This window comes from Chrysemys picta, chromosome 1 (genome assembly GCF_011386835.1).
Source record: "Chrysemys picta bellii isolate R12L10 chromosome 1, ASM1138683v2, whole genome shotgun sequence".
Classification (NCBI taxonomy): Eukaryota; Metazoa; Chordata; order Testudines; family Emydidae; genus Chrysemys; species Chrysemys picta.
In genome coordinates this window covers 22,123,309-22,136,442 of record NC_088791.1, presented here as the reverse complement: position 1 = coordinate 22,136,442, position 13,134 = coordinate 22,123,309, and the positions used below count along the sequence as shown (strand labels likewise).

The 13,134-nt window shown below is 39.1% G+C and overlaps 1 protein-coding gene across 9 annotated transcripts in view; it reads right to left on the bottom strand.

The window, feature by feature from the left end:
* Positions 1-13,134, bottom strand: part of CACNA2D1 (calcium voltage-gated channel auxiliary subunit alpha2delta 1) — a 660,196-nt gene that overhangs the window by 187,862 nt on the left and 459,200 nt on the right. For all 9 annotated transcript variants that reach the window (XM_065553645.1, XM_065553650.1, XM_008178507.4 and 6 more), the window contains one exon: positions 4,024-4,155. In XM_065553645.1, the coding sequence (XP_065409717.1) occupies positions 4,024-4,155 (132 nt within the window). The remainder of the gene's footprint in view (positions 1-4,023; positions 4,156-13,134) is intronic.

The following is a 13,134-nucleotide window of genomic DNA, read 5'->3' as shown; positions in this document are numbered from 1 at the left end:
TTGCATCTATTACTTCTTTCCTATCCACTAGGCCAGTAACCTAGAATAGAATAGAATTGCCATCTCATCACTCTCAGAACGAGGACATCATCGTCTGAAAGCAGCAACTGAATACCCCATCATGTCCTGTGATTCAAGATATTGCCTACTAGCCAGATCTTTTGAGGTCATGCCCTTCATTCCATTCTCTCCAGTTCAAAGAGCTTCAAAAAATACAGTTGTTACTCTATGGTACTATCATTTTAGATGCAGTTGTGATAAAAAATAAATAGCTGAAATAGGCAGAGCTTCCTTTTACAATTTCACCTTTAAAGTAGTACTGAGTATCAGTGAATGCAATGAGTAATACTAAATGAGCAGTATGGTACACCTCTACCCCGATATAACGCGACCCAATATAATGCAAATTCGGATATAACGCGGTAAAGCAGCGCTCTGGGGGGGTGGGGGGGGTAGCTGCGCACTCCGTTGGCTCAAAGCAAGTTTGATATAACGTGGTTTCACCTATAATACGGTAAGATTTTTTGGCTCCTGAGGACAGCGTTATATCGGAGTAGAGGTGTATTTACAGCTAGGGTTGGGTAGACAATTTGCAGCTAATAATTTGTTTGACAAGTTTCACATTTTTCTCTTTTTACAATTACAATTAACTTGGTATCGTCTCAAAGATATTAATTATGGATTAAATTCACCCCTTCACATAAGTACTGCCTGTAGCAGTTTTGGAAAGGCTGAACACCCAAAGCATGAGCACCACTGCAGCAGTTCATTTTACCTGAAGACCTTAAAGTGCTTTACATAAATTAAGCTTCAGAACATCCATAGAAGGCAGACAGATCTTTTTATGCCCATTTTACAGACTGATAAACTGAGACACAGAATTTAGGGCACACATATAAAATGGTGAGAAAATACACAAAAACATCTTGGCTCAAATTTCCAAATCCCAAAGTGCTCATCAACTTAAACTGTAGAGTGTAGGGTAAAGAATGCACACACAATGTTTACGCCAGTGACAGTCTACTAGTGCTATGTGCAGGACACAGAGTCCAGTTACAGAAATACCTATCAGTCATATTTGCAACTTACATGCACAGGGCTAAGCACAAGAACACTTACCTATGGTTCATTAGAGTACAATAGCTAGATGTAACAGCTGGGAGGATGCTGACTGTCTAATACTACTATGTTTCCATAGTGATCACTACAACTATTGTGTGATTTGGATGCATCTGACTATGCAGGTCCTATTTCAGCACCTCACAGAAATGATGTATTTTTGTTGTCAAACATTTCTGGAACATTTGCTTCTCTGTCAGCTCCAGGAAGCTGATGTGTTGCCTATAAACTTTATGCTGTGTGTACTTGGAACTCTTGTGTATCTTCCCTCGCTTTCATTTTCCTCTATATTAAAAGACTGAGCACTTTTCTCTTTGGTTGAGGGTATTGTACTCTCATTTCCAAATCACCCTGTGTGTCTTGTGATGTCCCTTTTCAGTCTAAGGCAATAAACAATTTTTGGACACAAGGGGGTGAAATCCTGGCTGCACTGAAGTCAATGGCAAAACTCCAGTTGACTTCAATGGGACCAGGATTTCACCCATAAACATTGTTTTTTCAACATGATATGGGGTTCTGAATAGTATAATATTGGCACTTTTGTACTATGTAAAACTACAATATAGAGGTTTTAATGAAAGTGCATGACTAACATCCATATGTTAGTCACATGTTTTGTCAGTTATACTGATGACATATTGTCCCTATATACACCTGATGAAAGCAATAAGTAAGACACTTTGAATTGACTTGATTTTACTAAATGCATATCCTATTATAGCTCTTCATGGCCCTAGTCCTGCTTCCATTGTAGTCAATGGATGATTTATTATTATTTAGTGGAAGCAAGCTGAAGCCCACCGAAAATACATTAATATACAAATTATATCTTGATTGCATCTGCTTTACATAGATATAAAAGATTATTGCTATATTTTACCATATCTATATATGGCTATGCAGCTACAAAACACATACATTCAGAATCTCCAATATATTATTCCTATGAATATTCAAAGGACAGTATTTTTTATACCAGTTAAACTGTAAGGATGGTTTAATGGTGCGATTGCAAACTTTAGACTGGGGAGACCCAGGGTCAATTCCTTGCTCTGTTGACAGACTCCCTCTGTGACCTTGGCCAACTCACTTATTCTCGCTGTGTCTCAGTTCCCACCTGTACAACGGAATTAACAGCACTTCCCTACAACAAAGGGGTATTGGGAGGATAAATACCTTATTAAAGATGTTACATCTGCCACTCAAATGTTATGGATGTAAGCACCTAAAATAGATAGCTAAACTAGATTTAATTGGAGGAAATGTATTTTCAATACACCTTTAAGGATATTTTACAAATATGTTTGCCATTTAAGAGTGCCAGCTGTTACCGACAGTTATGCAACAGTGGAATGTGAGACATCACAGATACAATTTCCCTGTACTTGGAATAAACCACTGCATAGTAACTATTGATTTATTATGACGTTTTAATGGTGACCCCAAGGCACAGCACTAATGTACCACATAAGTATAGTGACAGAGAACCTTGTAACAAGGGAAATATGAAAGTAGCCTTTTCATTATTGTTTACTCATTACCTCTCACTGTAGTTATTTCATCAACAAACAGCATGGTGACATCCACTGGACTGAGGTACTATATAATATCTTTTTCCACAGCTAGCCCAAAGGAGCATAACAGCCAATTCCATCACTTGTGCTAATCATACAACTACAGTATTAAAGTAAACCTCTGAACCCTCAGAAATGCCAGCAATCCACCCTGAACAGAAGAAACACCCTAAATTTTTTTCTTAACCAGTTCCAGGTAAAGGAGATACAAGACAACGTACTTAAACTTTATGCTATTGCTGGTTATAGCGTAATTTAAAAAAGAATGGAGAACTTCAACAATAAAAGCACCAGTGTAGAGAACATGCCTAATATAAAACAAATCTTCGTAATAAATTATCCTTATGGAATATATTCACTCAACGGAGTGTATTGATAGCTAAAAACCATTAAAATATACATCTTCTTACATTAATTACTGTGATGCAATAAGCTGACTATTTGACAGGTGGAATATATGCAGGTTAAAAGAATGCCAGTTGTATTAATTAGTTTTAGCTTTAGTGGCATGGCCATAAGTGTTAGAGGTCCTGAATCTGGAGAATAAACACATCATCATACAATTATGCTTAATCTACAAGGTTATCTGCCAACCTATTGAGTCAAGCATTTGTGGAGCATGTAAGGTGCAAACCTCACCAGCAAGTGTTCCAGCACTATTTTGTAGTTTCCTCTGCTGTCATATAGGGCTTATTTACATTCTGAGCTGGGGGTGTGATTCTCAGCTCAAGACACAGACCTGAGCAAGTTCTGATCAAGGTAACATGCTAAAACTAGAGTGTAGCCATGGTGGTATGAGCAGAGGGAGCCGGGGCTAGCTGCCCCGAGTACTTGCTTATGGTCTCAGATGGATATGATTTATAGCAAGCCTGTCCCACCCCTCACTCTGCCACCCCTACACTCTATTTTTAGTCCTCTAGCTGGATGAAAGCTAGCAGGAGTATGTCTCCTAGAGCTGGAAATCACTGCCAGCTTGAAGTGCAAACATACTTTTAGAGAGCTACATACTGAAACAATGCAGCTGCACAATATTCCAAGCAACATTCTACTCCTGAAATCCATTCCTAAGTGCTGAGTTACAGCTGATGGAATATTCTGAACCCAATTTCCCCTCTCACACCAGTTTTACACCAAGACAGTTTCACTGAGTTAATAGAGTTGCTTCTAATTTGCAGTGGGGTAACTAAGAAGAGAACCAGGCCAGCTATAAATTTTGTTCTGAGAAAATTAAGGTATCTTTAATTGTCACAGTATTGCTTGAATAAATAAAGGGGAATTCCTTACTGGTATTTCTGAGAGACACGTTATTTGGTTATAAGCTTGCAATTACCTGGATAATACCGGGCGAGGCCAGTCGCACTGCCAAAAACCTGCCATAACAAAGTTGGGTCTTCTTCTCTGTTCTTTTTGAATACCTCATCCAATGCTCCAGTCCAGTTGAGTTCATTTAACACTATTGTAGCTGTAAAAGAGGATACATATTTGGTATTACAAAGCAAAGTATTTACATAATTAGCAGCTAATATTCCTTAAAGGAATTTTAAAAATTGTGAAAGATTTAACATGACAAATATGGTGCAGGGGCTGAGTAAACTATTCTAACAACTATTCCAGAGAGTATGTAATTTAAGTAAACAACAGAGTAAGTTTGAGGAAATGCAGTCCTGCTCCTTGAAAGTATTAATATTCTTTAATTTTCTTGAACTGCTTTTTTCCCAGTGATTCATCTGTATGCAAAGATTATTCTTATTTTTTTTTGGATACTTAATTTCTTCTGTGGAATATGTTGTTTCTGATGGGTCATTCTAGTCTTGATTCCAGGCTACGAACAAGTAAATTAGAGTATGCAACCACATAACCTATTTGATCACAGGACACAGCCATGTGACAAAGCAAGGTGATACCAACAAAAGATGTATAAGTCATTGGAAAATGTAACAAAGGTCTCTCTTTCAAGCTAAATGCTATTATTTAAGATGAATTCCATGGAAAAGAGAAAACAATGAATTAAACAACATTAGAATTGTAAAACTGAGCTGGGACTAGCAACCAAAACCATGCTCATTATTGCAAGTTAACAGGACTTCATGTTTATGGATGTGAACACTTGCAGAAAGATCAATTCTGTGGACATTAATATTCATGAGCAGGGTCAGTTCCACAGTGAACTTGAGATACAAGGAAATTCATATGCTTAAGCATGATCAGCACTAAACACTAAGTGGCCAGTGACATGGAAATTCATATTCACAAAGCTGCCCGGTACTGATGCTTGTGTTACTTTTGCAAATATTTATATTAGCATGTTCTATGCCTTAGTTTTAAAAGTGGAAAAAAGATTGTAGGGGCTTTATGAACAATGCTCCGCTACAGTACTAATCAACTGAACAAATAATGAAGTTGAATTATGGTACCATGCTTTAATCAGTTGTAAACCCAACTAATTTCCAAAGATATTTCAATCACAGTAGGCACCAGCTTGGCATTAAGATTTTTAGAAGAGAGCAAGGTTTTAGTTGGTGGTTGGGTCACTAATGCTTTCCTTTGTCTTGTCTGATGCTTCAAGACAGAAATACATAGGTTATAAAGATGATAGTGACACACTCATTACCAACAGTGAACTCAAAAGGGGTGGGGGAGGGGGAGAAATATATCTGGAGTGACAAAATGCATGTACAATATTGCTTTTCATCAGAATTCTGTTGTATTTCTACAGAATTGTCTATAGGAAATTCAAGCTGGACTAAATAAAGTGAGTCCATCTTTCAGACAAAAAAATGGATCATTCTGCAAAGCTTTATAGGTGAGGTGGACGGAGGACCAAGAATAAAAACTTGGTACAATATTGAAGTTAATATCGGCATCTAAACTGAGGTTTTGTACTTAGAGTAATAAATTGCTAACATTAAATTTCATAGGTTTGTTTTTTTAAGGCTAACGGGACATTTGGTACACATTGTTCTGGGAAAGAATTATTTTTTCAGAGAAGTTTCAAAAGTGCTTTCTGTTCTCCTGAGATGCAGACTTTAGGAGAAATATAAAATTAAACCTCCTATTCTCCAGATCCCTTCTAACCAATAAATCTTTACTATATACCCAGTCTCTTTGTCAAATATCTAATTAAATATATATTTACTTAAGAGGAGCAATTCCCTCAGGTAAAGTAAGTACTTACCTATCATTTTTAAAATGTTTATTGTACAATGATGTTCTTTAGAGCAAGTTTGCTCTATTGTATAATTATGTAATGAAGCACTGCAATCTTTGTACAGTCCTTGTAACACTCTTTTTAATTTGTGCAGTGATTCTCTCCTGGACCTTACTTACATTACTAAATACCTAAAGTGGAATCCTGGCCCCAGTGAAGTGAATGCAAGTTTTGGCATGGAGTGCCTCTAAATTAAGGACATGGGGAAGATGAAAGGAGGGTTTTTGCATTAAGACACTGGACAGAGACTCAGGAGATAGAGGTGCTATCCTCACCTCTGCACAAACTTCCGTTATAACTTTGGGCAAGTCACTTAGACCACTGAAGTCAATGGGATTTAGCATATGCTTAAGAGTATGTCTACACTACGAAATTAGGTCAATTTTATAGAAGTCGATTTTTAAACATCGATTTTATACAGTCGATTGCGTATGTCCTCACTAAGCGCATTAAGTCGGCGGAGTATGTCCTTACTATCGTGGCTAGCATTGACTTACGGAGCAGTGCACTGTGGGTAGCTATCCAACAGTTCCCGCAGTCTCCGCTGCCCATTGGAATTCTGGGTTAAGCTCCCAATGCCTGATGGGGCAAAAACATTGACGCGTGTGGTTTTGGGTACATGTCATCAGTTGCCCCTCCCTCCGTGAAAGCAACGGCAGACAATTGTTTCACATATTTTTTCCTAGAATATCATGCGATCTGGAGGCTTCTGCCTCAGGCTGCTCTCCAAGCCGGCAGCACCGCGCGGTTGCACCTACCCCAGCCTACCCCTTGCTCCCATGGCTCATGAAGCCTGGACAGTAGTAAGAAGCAGTTCAACTATAGGTTGAGCAAGTGCAGAATGGTGGTAGAATGTGCCTTTGGACGTCTAAAAGCTCGCTGGCACTGTCTGCTGACTAGGTCAGACCTCAGTGCAACCAACATTCCCATTGTTCTTACTGCTTGCTGTGTGCTCCATAATATCTGTAAGAGTAAGGGGGAGACATTTATGGCGGGATGAGAGGTTGAGGCAAATCGCCTGGCACCCGATTTTGAGCAGCCAGATACCAGGGCGATTAGAAGAGCACAGCAAGGCGTGCTGTGCATCAGAGAGGCTTTGAAAACCAGTTTCATGACTGGTCAGGCTTCGGTGTGACAGTTTTGTGTGTTTCTCCTTGATGCAAACCCGCCCCCTTTGTTGATTTTAATTCCCTGTAAGCCAACCACCCTCCCCCTTCAAAATAAAGTAACTATTGTTTTGAAACCATGCATTCTTTCTTTATTAATTAAAAAAAAAAGAGATAACGGACAAGGTAGCCTGGGTGGGGTGGGGCAGGAGGGAAAGTCAAGGCCACATTGCTTATTGTAGCCACACTAAAAATCAAACTGTTTGAATGACAGCCTTCTGTTGCTTGGGCCATCCTCTGGAGTGGAGTGGTTGGGTGCCCGGAGCGTTCTTGGGCGTTTGGGTGAGGAGGCTATGGAACATGGGGAGGAGGAGAGGAGTTATACAGTGGATGCAGCGGGGGGTCTGTGTTCTTGTTGGCTTTCCTGCACTTCCAACAGACGCTTCATCATGTCTGTTTTCTCCCCGACTAGCCTCAGCATCACATCCTGCCTCCGCTCTTCGCGCTCAGTTAATTTTTTTTTTTAAATAAATGGAGATATCCCATCTCCTAGAACTGGAAGGGACCCTGAAAGGTCAGTAAGTCCAGCTCCGTGCCTTCACTAGCAGGACCAAGTACTGATTTTGCCCCAGATCCCTAAGTGGCCCCCTCAAGGATTGAACTCACAACCCTGGGTTTAGCAGGCCAATGCTCAAACCACTGAGCTATCCCCCCACTCCTTTCCTGGCCTCTGCCACTGAATGCCTCCATGCATTATGCTGTGCCCTATCAGTGCGGGAGGACTGCATGAGCTTGGAAAACATGTCATCGCGAGTGCAGTTTTTTTCCCTTCTAATCTGTGATAACATTCAGGGAGGGAGATGATAGGGGGAGCGTAGAAACATTCTACGCTCTAAGATTCTGGGGGGACTGCATGGTCACCTGTGCTGCTGAGTGCTGCTGAGTTCACCATGCTAACCAAACAGGAAATGAAATTCAAAAGTTCCCAGGGTTTTCCTGTGTACCTGGCTAGTGCATCGAAGTTCAAAGTGCTGTCCAGAGCGGTCACATTGGAGCACTCTGGGATAGCTCCCGGAGGCCAATACCATCGATTTGCATCTGCACTATCCCAAATTTGACCCAGCAAGGTTGATTTTAGCGCTACTCCCCTCGTCTGGGAGGAGTACAGAAGTCAATTTTAAGAGCCCTTTAGGTCGACAGAACGGGGTTGGTTGTGTGGATGCAGTCATTTTTGAATCGACCTAACGCAGCTAAATTCGCCCTAACACCATAGTGTAGACCAGGGCTTAGTGCTTTGCTAAATATGGATGAACTTGAGCACAAGTGTAAAGCTAGACATGTGCTTAAGTGCCTTGCTCAATTAGGAAGGACTTATTTCTCCATGATTCAGTTTCCCATGCTTAAAATGGGGATAACGATACGCCCCTATAAATCTATTGAAGTATGTGAGGTGCTCAAATACTACAATGATGAGTATCCCAGAAAAGCCTATGCATAAATAATAATAATAATAATGGTTAACAAGGGGAAAAAAGAGTGATCACACATATTATTGAAACAGCTAGATACTACAGTGACAAGGACCTTACAGATATAATAGAGTAATTCACCTATTAATAATTCCTCTGATTTTTCTCCATGGTTTTATATGGCAAAACCCCTTCCCTACTTCGGATATTTGTGGAAAAAAGGTGCTAGACAGTTAACTTTAAGCATCTTCTTTATTTATAGGTTGATTCCTCACCACCCCACATCCTACCCCCAGGATTTTAGAATATATACTGTATTTTGCCTTAAAGTACTATTTTTGCACATGTGAAAGAGACTTTTTTCCTTATTTATGCATTTTAAGAATGATTTGTTAAAAATGAGAAAAAAAAAAAGTCCAGGAAAAAAACTGTTTCCTGCCAAGTCTGAATGCCCGAAAACAGGAGTTTACGAGTGGAGTTTAACTGGACCAGCAAAAGCAGCTCACGCCAACACCAGTTATAGTAGTAAAAAAAAAGCTGGGAGAAAGCTGCTAATGATACGAATAGCATTTCTACTGTCACATTTTCAAAAGCAAACCTTCCAGCACTCCAGAAATTAATATAGTGAATGCTCCAGTTTTAAATTGCAGAAGTAGCTCACACAATTGTATGGTTCAATTTGCATCAACTTCCTTTTAATTCACTCTCTCACTGTGACCGAAGCAATGTGTCATGTACTTGGAAGCAAATATGTATAGTGCAATGGGGGAAGACTGTTATTCAGATACCACAACATAAGGTCATTAAAACAACCATTCCAGGAGGAGGTTTGGTATTTGTGTGTGTACTATAAAACAACAAGCTTCTATCACAAACAGAATATCCATCCAAAGGGACAGGGAGTGAAGAAATAATTGTAAGGAATTATAGCTTTCACCATCACTTTCAAAATTTGTATTTATTCAAGAAGCTTAATACTGCTTTGCAGTTGTTGATGGATGTACCCTCACTTTAAATAGGCAGGAATGCCAAAATTTGCTGACAATGAGATCTACCACTTCTCTGGCTGCTAATAGGCAATTTCAAACTGGCACCTCTGATGAATAGTTGATTCTGGTTAAACTTCTAATAGCAATGCCTCTGAAGCTTTCCAGCTTAAGAAAAGCCATCTTAAACAAACAAACCAACCAACAAACAAACAAAAAACAGCTATTCCTCAAACCACTCCCCCCATAAAATATCAACTCATTTTGCACATAACTAAATCATTCCAGAGATATTGAATTCAGCTGACCATGATCTAAACTTTAAGATTTGGATTTCTATTGGCTTCCCAAATGTAAGTGTTTCTTATAGTAGCTATAGTACATTTTCATTTATTTTTGTTGTTTTGAAAAACTGGACCTTCCTAAAATGGACTTTTGATGAGTTGTAGTGGCCAGGTCAATTGAGAAATGACATTTTCTAGAATCACTTACCTTATCTTTTGAAGCACACCATTGTAAGAGGATGGAGCTTTTGATGATAATGGCAGAACATCAAGATTTAGATAACTGGCTTACTCCTAAATCCTCTTAAAAAACAGGCCTTGGTCTTTGGAGATTGACTCTCAATGTACTTCTATTGCTAACTCCCACTTGACATGGGCAGGAAAGGAAAACTAAATTCATCATCATACAATAGGCAACATCATTCTTTCCTGCTAATTCCATTGAAATACATCCATCTTTTCTCCCCCCCCCACCCTTTTTTTTGTTTGTTTATGACATGGGATTCAGGAGCCTCGACAAGCCCTGGATTCAATCTGCCTCTGCAAATTCAATCAATAAAACACTACACTGTTATTTGCTCTCTGTTAAGCAGAGCTGGAAGAACGTAGTTTTGATGATTTATTTAATGTATAGGCCCTGGCCTGAGTAGAAGGCAATGTATGACTTTATTTGAAAAGCCTGGGAGCTATTTACTATCTCCAAAAAGATGTCAGCTACTGTTCCCTAATGATGCTGCTATGCATACACTTGAGGGAACAGAAAGCACCTCCTCAGCAATGCATTTATAACATAAAAGTGATTGTCTTTTAGTGTGATGGTGGGGGGCTGGGTTTCCATCTCCTATTTTAATGAAGTTCAATCATTGATTTAAAAAAGCACACACAACTTAGGCAGAATTATTGCGGTGAATGTTATATATTATTCCAGTCAAATACTGGGATATTGGAGTGAGGATATATTTACATGTGTGTATTTATTCACGTGTTCACACTTGTGCTCAACCCCCCGCTCCCCAACCCCAGTCAATAACATCCACACATTACGGAAATTCCACTGAAAATGTATTCTATTTTTCTGCCTCATATGTTTTATTACAAAACCAGTACACTTTACCTACATTTTCAGAGCTTAGACACTTTCTGGTGCATGTTAAAGGAAATAGTGCTAAATATACTCACCAATCACAGAAAGTTTTTACTGCTATCACATTTACGTGGGGCTGAGAAAGAAAGTGTAATTTCCTGTAAGTTTCTAAACAAACCTAGGTACTGAGAGAATTTGTATTAAGTGCTTGGGTGGCTCATACATATAAATCTGTGGCTGCATCCACAAATACTAAAGTCCTGAAGAGGCCATTTTAAAAAAAATAGAACTCAGTGATTTTCAGAGCTTCAAATGAAGATACTGGGGTAATTCACCTCACAAGGTATGACCTGGTGACCTACAATTTCTCCCATGATATAAAGCTCATCAGAAGTAAAAATTCTACCATACATTAAGGTAAGTCTTTCTCTATGTGTGCTCTTTCTGTTAAGGCTGTGGTTATGTAGGTAGGAAGTTCTCTGAAGAACCCATGGCCTCTACAGAAACTTTTTCCACTGCTTGGAGATCATCTGTCCTCATATCAGTAAGTCAGTCTCCAGCTGTAGGGTCCTCTTGCTTTTAGATGCACAAATAGCCATGCTGGCAAAACAAAACAAAAAAAACCCCACAACTTCCATCTGTGACTAGCCAGAAGAATGAACTCTGCTGTATTGGTCACAGACCAGGCCACAGTGATGACCTCCAGATAACTGATACAACTTATGTCAAAAGTGAAACTAGAAACCCTGAAAAAAGCTCCATCTGAGCAAAAAAAGCAACCTTTCAGTTTAACCACACAGTAAACACCTCACCAAAGTGCAACACTCTCTGTGCTTGCTCATTACTCAATACAAGTTCAAGGTCTGCATCCTGTTATTCAAAGTGTTCTATGGGAATGGCCCTAGCTACCTAAGAGATCTCCTCTCCCTCTGCAAACATGACCTCACACAACAGCTGAGTTCCACCAGAACAGTGATGCTGTCAATCAAAAGGGAAAGCTCATGGGTGCAAGAGAAAGAAATTATAGAAAATCAGGGTTTTCATGAAACTAACCATTTTCAGAACTTAATACAGAATTTGTTTCTTAGACATGGCTTCTCCCCCACTAATGTGTTCTCTCTCACATACTGACAAAGAAAAACAAACACAAATATTTATAAAATAATTAAGATATTCTTCTACATGTCGAGAAGTGAGAGACACAGAGAGAGAGAGAGAGAGAGAGACAGAGAGAGAGAGAATGAGAACAAGCACTATTGCGATTTCTTTTTTAATTATATAGGAAGAATTACAATACTAGGGTGTTGGGGTCAAATAGGTACCTACACAGATACTGGAACCCAGAAATTAACCCTAGAATTCAGTTAAAATAAAAGGCAGATAAGCAATGATTATTAATGCCACACTGCATAATTCTAAAAATAGTAAATATTTACTCTTCACTCCTTTGCATTGTGTAGGTAAATAAATTCTAAGATATTGCAAGATTCTTTCTTACTTAATTTTGATATTCTGTTGAGCCAAAACATATTTGTAGCAAATGGGAAGATTATTTATACATACACAAAGAAAGAGATAAGAAGAAGAACTGTGCAGTCGAACTACAATATGCTAAATTTTTCAATATTACTGCAAACATTAGTAATTACCTGCTTTTTCAGTTATTTAGATTCAAATCATGATCCTATTGATTTAATCCTAAATCACTAAAATATTCTCTAGAGCAGCTATCTCGCTGAATATATATTTAAAATAAAAACATATAGCTGTATTGTGGACAAACTGGAGAGAGTCCAGTGGAGGGCATAAAAAATGATTAGGAGGCTGGGGCACATGACTTATGAGAGGCTGAGGGAACTGGGCTTATTTAGTCTGCAGAAGAGAAGAGTGAGGGAGGATTTGATAGCAGCCTTCAACTACCTGAAGGGGGGTTCAAAGAGGATGGAGTTAGGTTGTTCTCAATGGCGGCAGATGACAGAACAAGGAGCAATTGTCTCAAGTTGCAGTGGGGGAGGTCTTTGTTGGATATTAGGAAAAACAATTTCACCAGTTGGGTGGTGAAGCACTGGAATAGGTTACCTAGGGAGGTGGTGGAATCTCCATCCTTAGAGGTTTTTAGGCCCGGCTTGACAAAGCCCTGGCTGTGATGATTTAGTTGGGGTTGGTCCTGCTTTGAGCAGGGGGTTGGATTACATGATCTCCTGAAGTCTCTTCCAACCCTAGTCTTCTATGATTCAAATGTACTTAATTCATATTCTTATTTTTTGAATTGGTGAATGCAAAGAAATATAAACATTTGTAACA